Source organism: Rhinoraja longicauda, chromosome 21 (genome assembly GCF_053455715.1).
Source record: "Rhinoraja longicauda isolate Sanriku21f chromosome 21, sRhiLon1.1, whole genome shotgun sequence".
Lineage (NCBI taxonomy): Eukaryota > Metazoa > Chordata > Chondrichthyes > Rajiformes > Arhynchobatidae > Rhinoraja > Rhinoraja longicauda.
In genome coordinates this window covers 18,465,960-18,488,383 of record NC_135973.1, presented here as the reverse complement: position 1 = coordinate 18,488,383, position 22,424 = coordinate 18,465,960, and the positions used below count along the sequence as shown (strand labels likewise).

Sequence of the window (22,424 nt, the reverse complement as noted above, 5' to 3'; positions counted from 1 at the left end):
AGAGGCCCAGCAGCAGCCACTGAGACAAGGCTGCCTCTCTGCATCTTATAATCTGTTGTGATTGTTGGGAGCTGAAGAGAATGTGGTGTTCAGTGAGGCAATAGATTCATTAATCCACAGCTTCCACTGGGCTGGGCAGTGTGCCCAGACAGGCAAGAAGGTGATGATGGAAGTCTCAGCTTCTGCATGGTCCATCACCTTAGGCTCTCTATCTTGGCCACGACCCAGTAGAGTGGGGGATGGGAGCCATTTGGCTTGTGATCAGTGGGAGGTGTTGACGTTAGGTTTACAAGTGGTGGAGTGCTGTTGGGGCCTTTGGGTTTATTGGTGGGGCCCAAGGCTCTGCTGATATGAGTGATTGGATCTCAGGGCTTGGCTTGCAGGTGCACAAGCAGGTGGTCTCTCTATCCATCTCGAGGTAAGCGTCCAAATTTTGGGTAGTAGTCTCGGTCCCCTCTATGTAGAGTCCGGAGAGGGGGCAGCGTCCTGTTCTCTGGTCGATGGACTTCCTGATTATGTTGGTGGAACAGACAGTGAAGGCTCACTCTTGGAGAGGTCGTCTCCCTTTCTGTTTCTGAGTTGGGGTCCCGATTCCTGGCAGGTGGTCTTCCTCCCGCCTCTGTGTGGGATCATGTGCAGGGTGCACAGTTGGGCAGGTGGTATCCCGTCTGAGTAGGTTCAATTGGGTAGTGGTCCCATTCTCCGTAACCTGGTCTCCTTGGGGTTAATTGTTTGCGATCCTAATCGTGGGCATTATCTTCCTCCCCGTCTCTAGGGCGGGTGAAAGGATGGGACGAAATCCACAAGCGGCGTCCTATACGACAGTGTGAGATCGGGCAGATGCTCTCTCTCTCTCTGTGGCGGTCCCAATGTCGGGATTGCGGTCCCTCTCTCTGGTGCGGGTCCCAGTCACGGGCAGGAGTCCTCTCCCTCTCTGGGTGCCGCGGTGTCCGGCAGGTGGTCTCTCTCTCTGGCGGGGGACCCGGTCGCCGGCAGGTGGTCCCTCTGGTCCTGGCGTGGTCTCGCCCCTCCGCGCAGCTGCGGCTGTGCTGTGTAAAGCCGCCCCATTTGCTGGCACCAGCCTTTCATATTCTGGGTTATTTGAGTTCCTCCCATCCTGATTCCTTTAAAGCTGTCAAACGTCGAGCCGCTGTTGCAGTCTCCGCCGCCCGCCGCTTGATCGGAGGATTTGCTATCGCTGGCTCCAGTGCCTCCGCCAAGCCGCAGCTGCCGTCCGGGAACGCGAGCAACCAACCGGCTCCTGTAACACGGTGAGTCTTTCCCTGCCGAGCTCTCTCGCCGACTACCGGTACCTGCAGCCAGACCGCCCTGTCTGCACCGAACCCCCCCCCCCCCCATATCCCCAACCCGGCTCTTTCCAGCATCTGCTCTTTGTTTTAGTCGCTGCCGCTCCCCCCTCCCTGCTCTCCCCCCTCGTCGCTTTTCCTCTCCCCACGCTCTCTCAGCCCCCACTCTTCCCGGGACCCCGTCCTGCCGGGCGAGGTCAGAAGGCACACCTAAGCGGGGCAACCGCATTGAATGCCACCCCTCAGGTCGGGGACCCTCGGTGCCCGGGGTCCCGACACTGACCCTCGGTGCGTGGTCCGGACCTTTAGCCCTCAGCCCGGGGTCCCTCGGTGCAGGGTCCCGACACTGACCCTCACTCGCACTGATCCCGTCGCTGCCCTGGGTGGCGTCCCCTCTGCCAAGCTCGCAGTATGTGTGAGCGATCTTCCCCGTTGATTTTGTTGCTCACACGGTGTTCCTGTGAAGTATTCTGTGAATTCCTGATCCGCCTCGCTCTGCTTCCAGCGAGCGGGGCGAGAACTTGCAGGGTCTACTCCCTCTGAACAATGCGCTCACCGCCCCGACTCGATGTTTCAACCAGGGCCTCTCCCCTCTCCCCCGCTAAACCCTCACAACTGTCCCTATTAGGCAAATAACCGAGTTTATTCATTCCTGAAAAAATACACATGTAAATTGCCGAGAAAACGGTGATAATATCGCCAAAATGATTGAAACAAAGCAGAATTGAAACTTTAGTGACAAACGCGTCCATTCGCAAATCTTCCTGCAAACAGTTGCACCGTTTTGTAAGCGCGCCCTTCGAGATTGTACCGCATTTGCCCACGGTGCACCTGTCGCCCCCCACACCCCCTCGCGATGCACCTGTTCACTTCTCCCCCATGCTGCTGCACCTGTCCCCCTCCCCCCGCAGTACCCGCCCCCCATGCTACACCTGCCCCCCTCCCCCCCGCAGTGTACCCGCCCCTCCATGCTGCACCTGCCCCCCTCCATCCCAGTGCACCTGCCCCCTTGCTCGCAATGTACGTGCCATGCCCCCCCCCCCCAATGGTGCACCTGCTCCCTTCCGCAGCCCCCTCTGCACCCACCCTATTTGTCACCACTCAGTCCACCACCTCAGGGAGCTATGTACCTGCACCCCTAGGCCCCTGCTGTTCATCGTCCATATCAGTATATTTCCCTGACGTGGTATTATGAGCAACGACTTTTTATGTGGCATCTTACCCAATTGTAACTGGAAATCCAAAGATGTTACATCTGCTAGATCTCCTTTATCCATCCTGTTTGATACATCCTAATTTATCCCAAGGGCAAATAGGATTCAACAATAATTTCCCGCTTTCCAACCACGTCCAGATCCTAAAACATAGCACAGTATCAGGCAATGACTATCTACAAAAAAAGGAGCCTAACCATCTATCTTTGATGTTACTACTGCAAACTCCCTCAACAACACCCTGGGAGTTATCATTAATCAGAATCCCAGTTGGATTAGCCACATATTGTAGCCAAGAGCAGGTGAAGACTAGCTATTCTGCAGCAAGTGAATGAGCTCCTGACACTCTAAAGCCTTCCCTTTATCCACAAGGCACAGGAAGAAGCATGATAAAATACTCCTCACTCGCCAGAATAAATGCAGCTCCGATAACATTCTTAGAACAATACAGCACAGGAGAGCCCCTTGGACTACAATTACTGCACTAAACATGGTGCAAGTTAAACAAATCTCTGCCTGCACATGATGCATATCCCTCTACATCCATGTGGTTATCTAAAAACCTCTTAAAAGCCACTATTGTGTCTGCTTCCACCACCATCTCTGGCAGTACATTCAGGCACCGACTACACTCTTTTAAATCTCCCACCTCTGAGCTAAAACCAATGCCCTCGAGTCCAATATTTCCACCTTGGGAAAAAGTTTGACTTTCACCCTTACCTATTTTTTCGCCATTTTAAATACTTCCATCAGGTTTCCCCTCAGCCTCTGATGCTCCAGAGAAAATAATCCATGTTTGTCCAACCTCTACTTGTAGCTAATAATCTCTAATCCATGCATCACCCTGGCAAACCACTTCTGCACCCTCTCCGAAGCCTCCACATCCTTCCTGTAATGGGGTGGCCAGAACTACACACAAAACTCTGAATGCGACCTAACACAATTTTATAACACTGTAACGTGATTTCCTGATTCTTTTACTCAATGACCCGACAGACGGAGGCAAACATACCAGACACCTTCTTGGCCACTCTCTCCACTTCTGATGCTACTTTCAGGAATCTATGGACCTGGATCCCAAGATCCTTTTGTATATCAATGTTTCTAAGGGTCAAGCCATTAACTGTGTATTTCCCCTTACATTTGATCTCCCCAAGTGCAACATCTCCCACCTTTCCTGAAAAATGAATAGAAAAGGCTCACTTATTTATCTGCATGCATCTACTTTCACTTGCTATAATTCAAACACCCTCCAATGTTTATACATTATTTAGTTAGCAGTGATCACAAATGTTAGTTCTTTTGCTGCTTTGTGCTCCTCATTCTCCTTACATTCCAGCCCCATATTTCTTAGGTATTCCTATCTGTGACTGAAAATTGCAAGGTACCCAATCAAGAGGCAGCCCACTCAAACTGATTTATTCCTGCAGTGTAGTAACTGGGAGCCTGATGGATTTTCGTTTTTTTGCACTGAAGGCACTTATAACAAAGATAAAAGCCATCCATCCAATGTCATTGATTCAGCATTGGGTGGTGAGACTTTCTGCTGTGTCTGGTGCTCAACACACTGGGATTTTGCCAAGGTTATTAGACATGACTTTAAATAATCTGACCTGCCCTCCCTCTCAATCATTTTGGTCTGTTCGCCTTGGAGAACTGTGTTTAATTTCAGCTGCTTTGGACACACACTTATGTCTGTTTAACTTCAGCAAGTCACACACATCTGGAACAACTTCATCTTTTTTTAAACAATTTTCTAAAATGTGCAGCTCGGGATTCAGTGCCACAGAGGCAAGGAAGCAATCTCCTTATTAGTGTAACAGTAAAAGTAAGTTGCAGTAAACCTGAGGCAAGGTAGGCAGAGTCCTTGTGACTTGGAGAAGGGCATTGTGTGAGTGTTGCTGAGGCAGGGGCAATAAAACAGAGCTGGGACCAGCACCTGATTGACTCCGTGTGTAAATATCCACAAAGGTTCCACTGAATTTGATCGGAAAAACAGAAAATTTTAAAAAGCCTAATAATTGCCACCTGGTCCAAGGTCCAACGCTGAGGAATACAGCACTGTCCACTTGCACTTCCACCACCCTTTGTTCAAGGCACCCACCACCCTTTGTGTAAAAATGCTTGCTGCGCACATCTCCTTTAACGTTGCCCCTCTCACAGACCTCTGCCCTCTGGTCTTGTGACATTCCCACCCTGGGAAAAAAAGATTCTGATTGTCGATCCTGTCGTCGCCACTCACACAATTGCACACACTTGTGTCTGGACTTTTGGGAAAGTTGAGCCGCCTGCGCGGGGAGAGAAACAGGGGGCAAGATTTCATTCAGCCGGGAGACTCTTCCTGGCAACCCCGCTGACCGAGGCTCGGCCGGTACCGCTCCTCCCTCCGCCGCCGCTGCCCGGCTCGGCAACCGTTTCCCGCCTCTGAATGCGACGATGATACTTTATTGTCACTTGTACCGAACTGGATGCAGTGAAAGTCTTTGTTTTTACATACAAAGCACACAAAAGAGCCGCCACAAAGGCACGACAAAGTTACAACAAAAAGTACCCATTCCTTCGTCCCCCCTCCTCCCTCTCCCCTAGTTCTCGGCGGCGTTGCCCATCCGCCTCAGCCGGTCCTCGAGGCCCCAACCAACCTCGCCTCCACCACTCGCTCCGCGCCGACCTCTCCGTGGGGCGAGTGTCCTCCTTCGTCCGACGGCAGCGGGCGAGTCTATTCGTACTTCTATTCGCTTTTCACACCGTTGTCGCGTCCGCTCAGAGCTCGACTCGACGACAGAGTGCGGCAACCGAATGTGTTCCCCAGCCCGGCCCTGCCCCTGGCGTGCCGGTGCTCACGGTCGGCCAACCCCGGGTGGTGCTAGGCCTGGCCCGCCCTCTTACCCCGGGTACGGTGCTGACGGTCTGCTCTCGCCCACAGGTCCCGGGAGCGAGGATGGTGCGGGTGGACAACGTGCTGCTGTTGTTGTTGGCCTGGGCCCTGGGCGTGTTCGCGGCCCAGCTCAGCCCCCCCGACCCCTGCTATGACAACGCCGGCCAGCCGCGGCGCTGTGTGCCCGACTTCGTCAACGCGGGCTTCGGGCGCGAGGTGCGGGTGTCGAGCTCGTGCGGCGCGCCCCTCGGCAGCGTGTGCCCGGCGGGGGCGCGCCGTCTGTGCCGCGCGTGTGACGCACACCCCGCCACCTTCCTCACCGACCCGCACAACGCGCACAACCTCAGCTGCTGGCGCTCGGCCGAGGTGGGGCGGGCGGCGCACAACGTGTCGCTCAGCCTGGCGCTGCACAAGAAGTTCGAGGTGACCTACGTGAGCCTACACTTTTGCTCGGCGCGCCCGGACTCCATGGCCATCCTCAAGTCCATGGACTACGGCCGCACATGGGTGCCGCTGCAGTTCTACTCGTCGCAGTGCCGCCGCCTCTACCACACGGCCGCCGGCGCCACCGTCACCAAGCAGAACGAGCAGGAGGCCTTGTGTTCCGACGCCCTGGCCGCCCCTCAGCCGCTGCCCGGCGGCCTGGTGGCCTTCAGCACGTTGGACGGCCGGCCCTCGGCCCAGGACTTCGACAGCAGCCCGGTGCTGCAGGACTGGGTGACGGCCACCGACATCCGCGTGGAGTTCCACCGGGCCTCCGGCGCCGGCGCCGACGACGACACCTTTCAGTACGCCGTGGCCGACTTCCAGGTGGGCGGCCGCTGCCGCTGCAACGGGCACGCGTCGCGCTGCCTGAAGGACAAGGAGGGCCGGCTGGTGTGTGACTGCAGGCACCACACGGCCGGAGCAGACTGCGACCGCTGCAAACCCTTCCACTACGACCGGCCCTGGCAGAGGGCGACTGCTCGCGAACCCAACGAGTGCCTCGGTGAGTGCAGTGGTCGGGGCGGGATGAACACTGATCAATGCCTCGAGGCAACACCAGCCTCCCTACACTGATCAATGCCTGAGACATCACCACTCTACCCACAATGATCGACACCCCGGGATGCCAGCCTCCCCATACCGAGACAACACCCTGAGCCAACACCACTCTCCCTACACTGATCAACGCCCCCGAGACAACACAACCCTCCCCACCTGAGAAAACATCAGCCTCCCTACAGTGTTCCCTCACCCTGAGACAACACCACCCTCCCCACCCTGATCAACGCCCCGATACAACACCACCCTCCCCACACTGATTAAGCCCCCCCCCGACAACACCAGCCTCCCCGCACAAAGGCAACACCCTGGGGTCCGCGTGGAGTTCCACCGGGCCTCCGACGATGACACCTTTCAGTACGCCGTGGCCGATTTCCAGGTGGGCGGCCGCTGCCTCTCTACCCTGTTCCCTCACCCTGAAACAACACCATCATCCCCACACAGTCACGCTGAGACAGTACCAGTCTCACCCATACTGATCAACACTCTGAGACAACACCAGACCCCCAACACGGTCACACTGAGACAACACAAGTCTCCCAATACTGGTCACACCATGTTGAGACACCAAGAGTGCCCGTCAGGCAGGCACTGCCCTTGTGGGATTCAGCTGTCGTTGGGTGAAGTTCCATTCGAACAGACCTGCCAAAGTGGAGCTGAGGCCATTCATTAGAGGATCAGTTGTTAGGTTGGAATGAGTGGTAGAAGCAAACGTGGGTAGCAGGCAGCACTCTGATTGGCTGCATGAGGTTCATAAGCTTCCGGGTCTGTTCAAAACTGAAATATTCGGTGTTTATTAAAAATGTTAGTAAATTAATAGTGATCTGTCTCTCAACATTTATTGAGGGGACTCCAGGGACATAGAATGAGGGAGTAAATGGGAAAGTAGGACACAGATTCATGTGAGGGCAATGTCATCTTTGGTGCCAAAGAATAGTTTCTAAAGAAGAAAGAACTAATAACTGTAGAGAAGAAAAATGCTTTGAAAATCTGAGTATATAAAACATTCGAACACGTGCAGATGCTGGAAAAGGCTTCTGGAAAATTGGTCTTTGTGGCAGGAGTCTGGAATATAGAGAGCAGGGAATGATGATGTTTTTAAACCAGGCCATGTCCATAGTTGTGGGATAATATAGTTTTTTTCAGTTCTGGGCAGTACATCTGAGGAAAGAAGAGGTGATTTAGGAATTTCAATGTAATATCTTAAGTCTATGGACACCACAAAGCAGGATTTGAATGTGAGCGGTGAGGAGGACCTAGAGAGGCTCCAGTATCCTTTGAACATGGCAGACGCAATGCAATACAATATTATCCACTTTGGTGGCAAAGCAGGAAGGCAAATTATTATCAGAATGTTGAGAGATGAGGAGAAAAGAAGAGGGAAGATGTAGTGAGACTTGTGCGTCTGTTCCACTTGTGTAGTGAGACCTGTGTGTTGGCCGAATAATTTTCTTCTGTATGAGTATGTTTCCCTTGTCCCAGCAGAAATAAATGAGCTACTTCTGAATCTTGGCAGAAAAAGCATGAAAGTGTAATCTTGGTGTATGACCAAAACTAGGACATGGATCACAGTCTTGTCTGACACTCCAGCCGAGTGCTGTCTTCCATATCCTCTCTTTTCATTTAATCATCCAGCTTTTCATTGTCAGGTTCAGCTAGAATCCCAAAGAGGTCCACGTGGTCTACACTATAGGTCTCACCTCCTCCAGCGGGGATTCCAACCACTGCTGCTCTACCCACAGTTTGCAACATTTCCCCAATTGTTCTTTTGGGGGATGGGGTTAAAAGGCCTGTCCAATCTCCATAGGTCAACAGGTTTGTGATCGTGAGCATGTGATCAAGCAGTCCCTGCCCACAGAGTGTGTGATGGGACACTGTAAAAGGAGCTTTAATCAGTATCAAGCTGTGCTGTCCCTGCCCTGGCAATGTTTCATGTGGAATTTATACAAATAAAGGCTGTTCTTGCTCTGTGGCAAGAACAAATCTCAGTCCCTGTGCTAAACACTCCACCTGGCCTTGAGCAGTACCAGAAAAAAAACGGCATTGGCTGTGAGCTTTTGGAACATATTGAGGTCATGACAGGCCCTTTGAAACACTTTCCTCCCTCCTTTGTAAACAGCTCTCTTTACAACCTTCAGCATGACATTTTGCACACCTTTCATCAGATGCTTTGCAGGAAAGGGATGCTCGATTTAGTGTGAAATGAGAAATAATTCTCTTGCTGGGGGTGTTTGTTATCTCGTTCCTCTATGCTGAGCGCTGGTCGTGGAGCACTGCAGGCACTGGTGGCTGGTAAATGCCTTGCCCACCAGGGCCTTGTACAGCTGGCCTGCACCAGGTGCAATCTGTCAGAGCAGCTTGTGATGCACAGGCAGGGTGTGTGAGCTCTCACACGCTAATACAAAGGGGCTGAGGGTGGGGGTGGGGGCATTCACTGGGCCTGTGCCACGGCAAGTTGTTGAAGATTTTTAAAGTGTTGCTGGTGGCAGATGCCATCCCATTGAGATGTTAATGAAGGTGTATTTAAAGGATGAAGTTTGCTGAATATCTCAAGAGTTTGATAGAGGTTTAGCATGAGTCTTCACACTTTCTGCACACAATCCTCCATCATTCCTTTGCATTGGCTCCGAATTTGCTGTGCTCCTGACTCTCACTTCCTTAATCTCATTAATTCCACTGATTATCAATGCGTTTGCCGAGTTCTGGTCATGGCTTCTCGTGGTTCCAGCCTTCCCTTTGTCATGTTAAATATTATTTGCCTTTCAGTTCCAATCTACGTCACTCATGTCAGTAAATATGGGGAGGGGGTGTTAGTGAATAGAGTTGTGAAGGGGAGGGGTAAGGGTGATGAGATGAATATGAGATAAGGGCGAGGGAAAGTGAGGGGATGGTCGAGAGCTGTGAATTTGGAAAAATAAGGGAAAACTAGGAACAAAGGGGAAGATTTGGGGCAAAAAAGATGAAACGCTGCTTTCCACTGGATAAAGTGACTGGATTTGAAATTAAAATCAAACATTCTGAAAATACTCAGCTGCTCAGGGATGTGTTGATATTTCAGGTCAAAACCTGCATCAGAATAGGGGTGGGGGATGAGGCAGGGGACAAGGAAGGTTGGCTGGTGTATAGAAGTGCAGGGGAGGGTGGGGCAGGAGCTGGCAGGTTATTTGTGGAACTAGATGTGGAGGGAGAGGGAATAATGGGCAGTTGGAGCTGAGGGTGGGGGGGGAGAAGGAATAGGGAAAGTGAAAAGGGCAAGAGATTTTGGGTGGACTGGTGGGTATGGGAAAGGAATACTAAGTTTGTAGAAATTCAATATTCATGCCATTGGGTTGTAGACTTAGCAACAGGAATGCAAGGTATTGCTCTTCTAGCTGGCAGTTGGGAAGACTGAAGACAGGCAGCTCAGCATGGGAATGGGAAAAGGAGTTGAAATGATATGTAATTAGGAGCTTGATACAGCATTGTGACCACCCACTCTGACCTGACTGCCCTCTGCCTCCTCCATTGCTACAGTGAGGCCAAACACACACTGGAGGAACAACATCTCATATTCTGCAGTGGTATGAATGCTGAATATTACAATTTCAGGTAACCCAAAACTCTCATACACTGTTACTTGGAAATGTTTCTTATTTTGATCTTTGACTGGAACTGATTGTGGATTCTTCCTTTTGATGTTCGATTATTACTTCATCATGGAACAGAAATTGATATTCCTAACAACAATCAAAGATGGAAGAGTGTCGTCTCATTATTACAGAGTGATCATTAATCTGATCGTTGATCATTGTTCAGGTCCTTGATTCTTATTCCGATAATCGATTATTAATCTGATTGTTGGTTTTACTCTGATCTTTGTTTTTGATGATTGATCATTGTCTGAGAATATACTTAATTTCACTGGTCATTGAGTGGTTACTGTGTGAGATGGTTGATTATTCCTTTAAGTTGGTTGAGTGTTACTTTAAGAAAATTGATATTCTGATTAATTATTGTTACTATCCTAGTGAATCCTTGCCAACCTTCCTCTATTTACAACTGCAACAATTTTTGTGTTATCTGCAAACTTACTAATCATCCAAATCATCCATATAACAAACAATAGAGGTTCCAGCACTGATCCTTGCATAATACCACTGGTCACAGACTTCCAGACAGAAAACCAGCCCTCCACCACTACCTCTGCCTTCTATAAACAATCTAATTTTGTGTCCAACTTATAATAATAATAATAATAATAATAATAATAATAATATTCATTTATTGTCATTGCAACGAGTACAACGAAATTAAAAAATAGCCAATCCTGACGGTGCGTACAAACATATATGCAATAAATGCAAAAACAAATAAATACATAAATACAATTATATTAAGTACAAGATTTTTTAACGGTGTTGCCTAGTGCAAAGGTAGTGTTCAGTTCTCGTATGGCCTTGGGGTAAAAACTGTTCTTAAGTCTGTTTGTTCGGGATTTGATCGACCTGAAACGTCAACCAGAGGGCAGATGAACAAACAGACGGTGGCCGGGGTGGGATGGATCTTTTATTATTTTGCCTGCTCTACTGAGGCAGCGTAGGCTGAACAGGTGCTCCAGGGAGGGCAGTGAGCAGCCGATGATCTTCTGGGCCGTCGTGATGACCCTCTGAAGGGCCTTCCTGTCCTTTTCTGAGCAGCTGGCATACCATGTGGTTATACAGTATGCCAGCACACTCTCGATGGAGCAGCGATAGAAGGACAACATGAGCTTCTCCTGCAGGTTGGTTTTCCTGAGGATCCTCAGGAAGTGGAGTCTCTGCTGTGCCTTCTTTACTGTGGTGATGGTGTTGGTAGACCAGGTAAGATCCTCTGCGATGTGCGTACCCAGGAACCTGAAAGCGGGTACCCTTTCCACACAGACCCCATTGATGTAGAGTGGGTCGTATTCTACACTGGTTTTTCTAAAGTCAATTATAAGTTCCTTTGTTTTGGAGGAGTTCAGGACCAGATTGTTCACTGAACACCATGCTGCCAGCCTTTGGATTTCATCCCTATAGGCTGTCTCATCTCCTCCTGAGATGAGTCCAACCACAGTCGTGTTATCCGCGAACTTGATGATGGTGTTGGTGGGATGGGTGGGGGCGCAGTCGTGAGTGTAGAGGGAGTAAAGGATGGGGCTCAACACACAGCCCTGTGGTGAGCCGGTGCTCAGTGTAATGGTGGAGGAGAGGTGAGGGCCTATTTTGACGGTCTGGGGGCGGTTGGTCAGGAAGTCCTTGATCCATTGGCAGATGGTTTGGGAAAATCCAAGGTCGGAAAGTTTGGTGACCAGTCTGCTCGGGATGACCGTGTTAAAGGCAGAGCTGAAGTCGAGGAAGAGCATCCTCACATAGCTCCCCTGGTGTTCAAGGTGGGTCAGTGCAGTGTGAAGAGCAGTGTCGATGGCATCACCTGTAGACCTATTTGCTCTGTAGGCAAACTGGTGTGGGTCGAAGGTGGGTGGGAGGCTGGCTTTGATGTGCTGCAGGACCAGTCTCTCGAAGCACTTTGTGATGACCGGTGTGAGTGCTACCGGACGGTAGTCGTTAAGACCGCTGATGACAGACTTTTTCGGCAGTGGGATGATTGTGGCGGACTTCAGGCAGGGAGGGATGGTGGATTTTAAAAGGGACAGGTTGAAGAATTTTGTGAAGACCTCAGATAATTGGTCTGCACATTCCCTCAGCACTCTGCCCGGCACACCATCGGGGCCTGCAGCTTTCCTGGGATTCACTGCTCTGAGCACGCGCTTAACATCATACTCCTGCACAGTGAAGGTGTTGCTGTCAGGTGCTGGAGAGGGTGTTATGTCTGCCACTGTAGCTTTCACCTCGAAACGAGCAAAGAAACAGTTAAGTTCCTCTGCCAGCGAGGCGTCGCCGTCGGCAGTCGTGCGGTTGCTGGTCTTGTAGTTGGTGATGTGCTGGATGCCTTGCCATACCCGCCATGGGTCATTGTTGGTAAAGTGGTCCTCAATCTTCCTCTTGTAGGACGCTTTGGCATCCTTGATGCCTCTCTTCAGGTTGGTTCTAGCAGCACTGTATAGAGCTCTATCACTAGACCTGAAGGCGGTGTTACGGTCCTTGAGGAGAGACCTGACATCCTTTGTCATCCAGGGTTTCTGATTGGGATACAACCGGATGCGTTTGTTGACGGTGACATTGTCAACACAGTTTTGGATGTAGCAAAGTACAGTTGATGTGTACTCCTCCAAGTCCTGATCCTCAAAAATATCCCAGTTGGTCCTTTCGAAGCAATCCTGCAGCTGCGAGGATGCTCCTTCAGTCCATGTCTTAACAGTCTTTATGGTGACTGGAGCTTTCCTCCTGAGTGGGGTGTATGCTGGAGTTAGGAATATGGACAGGTGATCTGACTGCCCCAGGTGTGGTAGTGGTGCTGACCTGAAACCCTTCTTAATATTTGAGTAAACCTTGTCTAGTGTGTTTTTCCCCCTGGTAGCACATCTTATGTGTTGTTCAAGTTTCGGGAGAACTGACTTTAGGTCTGCATGATTGAAGTCCCCGGCTATGATGTGGGCTGCTTCTGGATATGTGCTCTGTTGTGAGTTTATTGCACCGAGCAGGTAGCCTAAAGCTGTGCTAGCGTTAGCATTCGGTGGGATGTAGACTGCTGTTACTATAACCCCTGTAAATTCGCGAGGAAGGTAAAAAGGCCTGCATTTAACTGTTAGGGACTCCAGATCAGGAGAACAGTGGCTATCTATGATTTGGATGTTAGTGCACCAGTTGTTGTGCACGTAAATGCATAACCCCCCCCCTCCTTGCTCTTACCGGAGTCGATGTTTCTGTCCCAACGAAACGCTGTACGCCCGGCTAGCTCAATGGCTCCGTCTGGGATAAGTGGATGAAGCCATGTCTCTGTTACTAAGAGAATGCAACAGTCCTCCACGAGTTTGTTTGCTGATATCTGTAGTTTTAGTTCGTCCATTTTGTTGATGATGGATCTGGCGTTGGTGAGAAACATGCTGGGTAGTGGTGGTTTGTGTGGCTGTCTCTTTAGCTTGGCAAGTATACCGGACCGGCATCCTCGCTTTTGCTTCCTGTTTCTCCTCCGCCTGCGACGACTGTTCGCGCCGACAACTATCCACGGAGCGCCCGGTGTCCTGGCTATCTCTTCCGGTATATTTCGCGGGTGTGGAAATTCGCGCACAAGGTCCCGATTGCACTGGAATCCTATGATCAGAAGATCCTTTCGGTTGTAGGTAGGATTTGCCTGATTTGCCTGGTTTGCATGACTAAAATTGACTAACAGACATAACACAGATAACACACATAAAACGCACCGAAAGGGAGAGCTGTGAGCCGCTGCGTCCGTGCGCGCCGCCATCTTGCCTCATCGTGGATCTCGTATGACTTTTGGACTAGTGTATCATGACATACCTTGTCAAATGCTGTACTAAAGTCCAGAGGGTGGTGCAGACATGGAGTGAGCTGCCAGAGGAAGTTATAGAAGCAGGTATCGTTACGACTTTAAAAAGATACTTAGACAGGTATACGGAAAGGAAAGGTTTGGAGGAATATGGACCAGGTGCAGGCAAATGGGACTAGTTCAGTTAAGCAACTTGGTCAGCATGGACAAGTTGGGCCGAAGGGCTTGTTTTCATGCTGCATAGTTCAATGACTCCACTGGCCTCATCTTTGTCATCTCCTGAATCAAATTTGTGAGACAGGATCTCCCACATACAAAGCTGTGCTGACTGTCCTTAATAAAATCACACTCTTCCAGAAGTATGGATCCTATCTTCAAGAATCATTTGCAATAATTTCCCTACCATTGACCTGAGCCTCATTGCCCTATTATTTCCTGGATTAACACTGTGGCCCTTCTTAAACATAGAAACATCTTTTGTCTATTCCCCATACTCTGGGGCCTTGGTTGTGGCTAAATAGGATATAAAGTTTTCTGTCAAAAATCCAGCAATCTCTTCTCTTCCCTTCCGCAGTTTCATGGGATAGATTCTATCAGATTCTGGGGACACTCACCTTAATGTTTTGCAATACATCCAATACCAACACGCCCTAGAATATCGACACATCCCCTCCCTTATCTAATCGTCATCCATATCCTTCTTAGTGAATACCAATGTGAAGTATTAGTTTAGAACCTCACCTACTTTCGGCTTCCGGTATAATTTGTTGCCTTTATTGGTGAGTGGATCCTTGTAGTCATGAGCCACCTCACTTTCAATATACATGAAATACCTTGGGATTCTCCTTAATCATACTTGCAAATTTCATGGTCTCTTTTAGCACCCTAATTCTATTTTAGTACTTTCCTGTTTTCCTTCTATTCCTCAAGAGCCCTGTCTAATTTTAGCTTCCTAAACCTTGTTCCTTTATTTGTGTGAAAAATTCCCTGTCTTCTCCTGTCATTCAACTTTCCTGAACCTTGTCATCCGTATCATTCGTCCTCACAGGTCGAACCTTGCTATCTATATCATTGATCTTGAACTCTAACCAGCTAGCCTTTAAAGGATTGCCTAATACTGTTGTATCAGAGGGTGGTTGGAGTCTGGAACTCACTGCCTGGGGTGGTGGTGGAGGCGGGAACACTCACAACGTTTAAGAGGCATTTGGATGGGCACTTGAAATGTTACAACATTCAGGGCTACGGTCCAAATGTGGGAAAATGGGATTAAAATTAGACTGTTTGGTAACGGGCGGCGCGGACACAATGGGCCGAAGGGCCTCTTTCTGTGCTGTAGGACTCTATGTTGTAATTTGCCTTTCCCAACATAACAGTAGAATTGGATAGCGCAAAAACACAAGGGTCCCTTTCAGAATGGCAGGCAGTAACTAGTGGGGTACCGCAAGGCTCGGTGCTGGGACCGCAGCTATTTACAATATACATTAATGACTTGGATGAAGGGATTAAAAGTACCATTAGCAAATTTGCAGATGATACAAAGCTGGGTAGTAGTGTGAACTGTGAGGAAGATGCTATGAGGTTGCAGGGTGACTTGGACAGGTTGTGTGAGTGGGCGGATGCATGGCAGATGCAGTTTAATGTGGATAAGTGTGAGGTTATCCACTTCGGTGGTAAGAATAGGAAGGCAGAGTATTATCTGAATGGTGTCAAGTTAGGATAAGGGGATGTACAAAGAGATCTGGGTGTCCTAGTGCATCAGTCACTGAAAGGAAGCATGCAGGTATAGCAGGCAGTGAAGGCCGTGTTGGCCTTCATAACACGAGGAGTTGAGTATAGGAGCAAAGAGGTCCTTCTGCAGTTGTACAGTGCCCTAGTGAGACTGCACCTGGAGTACTGTGTGCAGTTTTGGACTCCAAATTTGAGGAAGGATATTCTTGCTATTGAGGGCGTGCAGCGTAGGTTTATTAGGTTAATTCCTGGAATGGCGGGACTATCATATGTTGAAAGACTGGAGCGACTAGGCTTGTATACACTGGAATTTAGAAGGATGAGAGGAGATCTTATCGAAACGTATAAGATTATTAAGGGGTTGGACATGTTAGAGGCAGGAAACGTGTTCCCAATGTTGGGGGAGTCCAGAACAAGGGGCCACAGTTTAAGAATAAGGGGTAGGCCATTTAGAACTGAGATGAGGAAAAACTTTTTCAGTCAGAGTTGTGAATCTGTGGAATTCTCTGCCTTCGACAAGGTCCCACATAGGAGATTAGTGGGCAAAATTAGAGCACATGGTATTGGGGGTAGGGTACTGACATGGATAGAAAATTGGTTGACAGACAGAAAGCAAAGAGTGGGGATAAATGGGTCCCTTTCGGAATGGCAGGCAGTGACCAGTGGGGTACCGCAAGGTTCGGTGCTGGGACCCCAGCTATTTACGATATACATTAATGACTTAGATGAAGGGATTAAAAGTACCATTAGCAAATTTGCAGATGATACTAAGCTGGGGGGTAGTGTGAATTGTGAGGAAGATGCAATAAGGCTGCAGGGTGACTTGGACAGGTTGTGTGAGTGGGTGGATACATGGCAGATGCAGTTTAATGTAGATAAGTGTGAGGTTATTCACTTTGGAAGTAAGAATAGGAAGGCAGATTATTATTTGAATGGTGTCAAGTTAGGAAAAGGGGACGTACAACGTGATCTGGGTGTCTTAGTGCATCAATCACTGAAAGGAAGCATGCAGGTACAGCAGGCAGTGAAGAAAGCCAATGGAATGTTGGCCTTCATAACAAGAGGAGTTGCGTATAGGAGCAAAGAGGTCCTTCTACAGTTGTACCGGGCACTGGTGAGACCGCACCTGGAGTACTGTGTGCAGTTTTGGTCTCCAAATTTGAGGAAGGATATTCTTGCTATTGAGGGCGTGCAGCGTAGGTTAATTAGGTTAATTAATTAATTAACTAGGTTAATTCCCGGAATGGCGGGACTGTCGTATGTTGAAAGGCTGGAGCGATTGGGCTTGTATACACTGGAATTTAGAAGGATGAGGGGGGATCTTATTGAAACATATAAGATAATTAGGGGATTGGACACATTAGAGGCAGGAAACATGTTCCCAATGTTGGGGGAGTCCAGAACAAGGGGCCACAGTTTAAGAATAAGGGGTAGGCCATTTAGAACGGAGATGAGGAAGAACTTTTTCAGTCAGAGAGTGGTGAAGGTGTGGAATTCTCTGCATCAGAAGGCAGTGGAGGCCAGTTCGTTGGATGCTTTCAAGAGAGAGCTGGATAGAACTCTTAAGGATAGCGGAGTCAGGGTATGGGAAGGCAGGAACGGGGTACTGATTGAGAATGATCAGCCATGATCACATTGAATGGCGGTGCTGGCTCGAAGGGCCGAATGGCCTCCTCCTGCACCTATTGTCTATTGTCTATTGAATACACAATCAAAAACTACAGATGCTGGAAATCTAAAACATAAACAGAAAAATCTAGGTCAAGCAGCATCTGTGAAGGAGAACTAGAGTGAACATTTCATGTTGAAGACCTTTGTCAGAACGGAGAAGGAGAAAACAGGTTAATTTTAAGCTCAATGCTCAACTATGGTTGGTCTTTGGATGACAACACCAACTGCAAATAAACTTATCCATGAACTTGACTGGATTTGGTTTACCATCTGTGGCTCTAGTGAGACTGACTAAGACCCAATCTGGAGCTATAATGTGAATCCAGCTAACAAAATGGTGACAGAGAGTGAATGAAGTCTTTGAGGCTTTGCTGGGCCACATTGTCGCAGGGGCAGCTCCTCTACTGTCAGTGAAGTCATCGAACACATCCTCAAGATCCATTGAAGTAGGTTTAGAAAGTTGGAGTCAAGGGGTCATGGTTTTAGAATATTTATTTGAAGATACTTTTGTGGTGAAGAGCGTCAGTCACAATACCCTCCAGTAAATGAAGAGAATAGATGGATTAGGGCTTCGCACAATGTATGGCTGAGTTCACATCAGACAGAGACTCATGACAGGTTATAGACACTGTTTCCCTGATTCCTGGTTTGTATGTAAATTGTATTAAAGGCAAGTGGCAGCTGAGAGCACAAGTTGCCAATGAAATATGTCTGACACAAAGCAATCTTCCAGGGATGTATTACCCTCTCTATGCCACTTGCAACCTGCTACCACAGCAGTTTTGCCTAGGAATATAGAAGTCCTCCAGCCTGTTCATCCACTTAAGATCAGCACAGGCAGAGACTGGTTACAGACTGAGTGAAGACAAAGTGAAGATACATTTTTCAGGTTGGTAATCAGTGACTAGTAGGGTGTCATACATTACGTGCTTGGGCTAAACTATTTACAGACCATTACAAATGACCTAAATAAATGGACTGAATGCAGAGGATCAATATTTGCTGCTGATGCAAACTTTGGAGAAGAAGTAAGTTGTGAGTGGCACACAAAGGGCCTGGATAGATTAAGTGGGTGAGTGAAATGGTGCAGATCGAGAATGATCCAAGAAACAATTGCATTATCTACTTTGTTACGCAGATGGGATATATGAAGAAATTGCTAGGTCTGGAAGATCTGGGCTATGGGGAATGTTTGGATAGGAGGCAGTTGGTTTCTTTGGAACAGAGCAGGCTGAGGAGCAACTTAATTGAGTTAGGATAGGAAATATTTAGAGGGATATGGACAAATGGGGGTCAGCTTTGATTGGCATCTTTTTCAGCATGGAAAGATGGACTCTAAGGCCTCTAGAAACATAGAAAATAGGTGCAGGACTAGGCCATTTAGCCCTTCGAGCCAGCACTGCCATTCAATATGATCATGGCTGATCACCCAAAATCAGTACCCCATTCCTGCTTTTTCCCCCCATATCTCTTGATTCCGTTGGCTGTAATAGCTAAATCTAACTCTCTCTTGAAAATATCCACTCTTCTGTGGCAGAGAATTCCACAGATTCCCAACTCTCTAGGTTAAAAAGGTTTTTCCTCATCTCAGTCCTAAATGGCCTACTCCTTATTCTTAAACTGTGACGCCTGGTTCTGGACTCCCCCAACATCGGGAACATTTTTCCTGCATCTAGCCTGTCCAATCCCTTAAGAATTTTATATGTCTCTATAAGCCCCCTCTCGTCCTTCTAAGTTCCAGTGAATATAAGCCCAATCGATCCATTCTTTCCTCATGTGTCAGTCCCGCCATCCCGGGAATTAACTTGGTGAACCTACGCTGCACTCCCCCAACAGCAAGAATTCTCAAATTAGGAGACTAAAACTGCACGCAATACTCCAGGTGTGGTCTCACCAGGGCCCTGTACAACTGCAGTAGGACCTCCTTGCTCCTAAACTCAAATCCTCTCGCAATGAAGGCCAACAAGCCATTAGCTTTCTTTGCTGCCTGCTGTACCAGCATACATACTTTCAGTGACTGATGTACAGGGACACCCAGGTCTCGTTGAAACTCCTCTTTTTCAAATCTGACACCATTCAGATAATAATCTACCTTCCTGTTCTTGCCACCAAAGTGGGTAACTGTTGTGCTGACCGTATAATAACAGAAGCCTTACGCCTGGATAATGATCCAAAGACACCATTACACTAATCTACAGTAACTTCTCATTTATCCACATTATACTGCATCTGCCATGCATCTGCCCACTCACCCAACCTATCCAAGTCACCCTGCAGCCTCATAGCATCCTTGCAGCTCACACTGCCACCCAGCTTTGTGTCATCCGCAAACTTGGAGATATTACATTTTATTCCCTCGTCTGAATCATTAATATATATTGTAAATAACTGGGGTCTCAGCAGTGAGCCTTGCGGCACCCCACTAGTCACTGCCTGCCATTCTGAAAAGGACCTGTTAATTCCTACTCTTTGCTTCCTGTCTTCCAACCAGTTCTCTATCCATGTCAATTCCCTACCCCCAATACCATGTGCTCTAATTTTGCACACTAATCTCTTGTGTGGGATCTTGTCAAAGGCTTTTTGAGCGTCCAGATACACCACTCTCCCATATCCATTCTACTTGTTAAATCCTCAAAAAATCCAGAAGATTAGTCAAGCATGATTTCCGGTTCATAAATTCATGCTGACTGTGACCGATCCTGTTACTGCTTTCCAAATGTGCTGCTATTACATCTTTAATAATCGACTCAAGCACCTTCCCCACTACTGATGTAAGTCTAACTGGTCTATAATTCCCTGTGTTTTCTCTCCCTCCTTTCTTAAAAAGTGGGGTTACATGGCCACCCTCCAGTCCACAGGAACTGATCCTATGAATCTAACTCTACAAAATTACATGGAACCTAAATAGAATTGAGGTTCAAAAACTAGATTTAAAGTAGTTGGTCATGGTATTGGAAGAGAGCTGGAGTTTGTTTTCAGGGTGTGAGAACATAGTGCGCATTAGTAGTGGCGTCAGGAATCCTCGCCATGTTTCCAAAGTGCCTGGATATGTTCTTCTAGAGCTGTGGATGTATTACGTTGAGTAACTCTTTCCCAACTGCAATTTTAAAAAAATCCGTAAAAGTTGTTAAAGGTCGTTGGAGACATGTCGGATTTCTTTTGCTTTCTGATGAAGCAGAAGGCGAGGTGTGTTTTCTTGGCCAGCTTCAATGTGGTTGGGGTAGAACAAATTGTTGGTGATATTAACTCTCGACCATCTCTACTTCAGCGCTGTTGATGCTGCCTGGGGTGTGTACACCACCACACTTCCAGGAGTCAATAAACTAGCTCCTTCCTCTTGCTGGTAATGAGGGAGAGAATGAAATAGACAATTGACAATAGACAATAGGTGCAGGAGTAGGCCATTCGCCCTTCGAGCCAGCACCACCATTCAATGTGATCATGGCTGATCATTCACAATCAGTACCCCGCTCCTGCCTTCTCCCCATACCCCCTGACCTCGCTATCTTTAAGAGCTATCTTGACACGGTGCTACTAAGCTCTCTACCTCCTTCTTGCACTCCAGATCACCATTGTTCAAATTTCAGTCCACTACAGTGGTGCCATCTTTAAACTTGTAAATGGAGCTGGAGCAGAATTTGGCTGCAGGGTGTTGAGTGTATATATAATGTAGTTTGGGGCTGACAATGCAACCTCGGCACTGGTTTAGAGAATGATCCTGGAGGATGTTTTGTCACCAAATCTCACTGATTGTGGTCCATGAGCCAGGAAGAATGTTTATCTTCAACATGTGAGGAGAAAAAAGGGTGTATTTAAAAAGAAATTAGGATGGTAAAAAAAGGATCACAAAGTACCATTAGCGAACGGGATTAAAGAATACCCCAAAGCATTTTCAGTATAGAAAAGGCGAGAGAGAGGATGTAAAAAAAAGTAAGGCCACTTAAGGACAAAGGTGACAATTCGTGCTAGGAACCAAAGGATGTAGGTGAGGCCTTGAATGAACGCATCTCATCTCATTCACCATAAAGTCATGGAATTAGACAGCATGAAAGCATGCCAACAAGATGCCTCCTGTATCCCTCAAAATATTTTTTGTCCTTGCACCTGTCCAAATGTGTTTAACATGATATAGTAGTATCCGCCTCTACCACTAATTCTGACAACTCGTTTCATCCCCCTTCCGTGTGAAAAAGTTGCCCATCAGCTCCCCTTTAAATTTTTCTCCATTCCTCTTAAGTCTTTTCCCTATGGTTTTGATTTCCCTACCTAGGGGAAAAGAGACTGTGTTCACTTCATCTATGCCCCCCTATATACTTCTGCAAGATAACATCTAAGTCTCCTGTGCTCCTGGGGAAAAAAATCCCCAGCTTTTTCAACCTCTCCCTATAACTTAAGCCCATTCCCAGTAGCATCCTGGTGAATCTTTTCTGCACCCTTTCCAGCTGAATGGACCCTTTTCAGCTTAATGACAACTTCCCGATAGGTTGGCGACCTGCATTGTACACAATACACCAAGTGTGGTCTTGCCAATGAATTGTACAGCTGTACCATGACATCCCAATGCTTGTATTCAGTGCCTAATCAATGAAGTGTGCCAAACATGTTCTTCAAAACCCTGTCTACCTTTGTCACTCTTTCATGAAACCTCACCACTATCCTCTGGCCCGACACATAGCCATCCATGTTGCTTCCTAAGGAGTCCTATTCCTCCCTAGTTACCCTTTTGCCCTTACTATACCTAGAATCCCTTTTGATTCTCCTTCACCTTATCTGCCAAAGTTATCTCGTGTTCTTTTTTTGCCCTCCTGATCATCCTCTTAAGTGTATTGGTACATCATTTATACCCTTCAAGGTCTTTGCTTGATCCTGACTGCTTTAGCTAACATCTAACTTATTCTTTTTCCTGTCCAGAATCCTAGAATCACAGTCATAGAGCTATACAGCACAGAAACAGGCCCTTTAATCCAACTCATTTATGCTGACCAGATTGCCTAACTGAGCTAGTCCCTTGTGGCTGTGCCTTGCTGCTATGTGTTCAAACCTTTCCTATCAATGTAACTGTGTAAGAGTCTTGTAAATGATGTAGTTGTACCCATCTCTACCACTACCTTTGGCAGCTTGTTCCATGTACACACCTCCCTCTGTGAAAATGTTGCTACTTAGGTCCATTTAAAATCT

General features: G+C 48.0%; 1 protein-coding gene across 1 annotated transcript in view; it reads left to right on the top strand.

Annotated features, from left to right (window-relative positions):
* Nucleotides 1-1,037: 1,037 nt before the first annotated feature.
* Nucleotides 1,038-22,424, top strand: part of LOC144604274 (netrin-3-like) — a 111,748-nt gene continuing 90,361 nt past the window's right edge. Inside the window, exons 1-2 of the mRNA XM_078418514.1 lie at nt 1,038-1,271; nt 5,445-6,384. Of these exons, the coding sequence (XP_078274640.1) occupies nt 5,460-6,384 (925 nt within the window). The 5' untranslated portion in view covers nt 1,038-1,271; nt 5,445-5,459. The remainder of the gene's footprint in view (nt 1,272-5,444; nt 6,385-22,424) is intronic.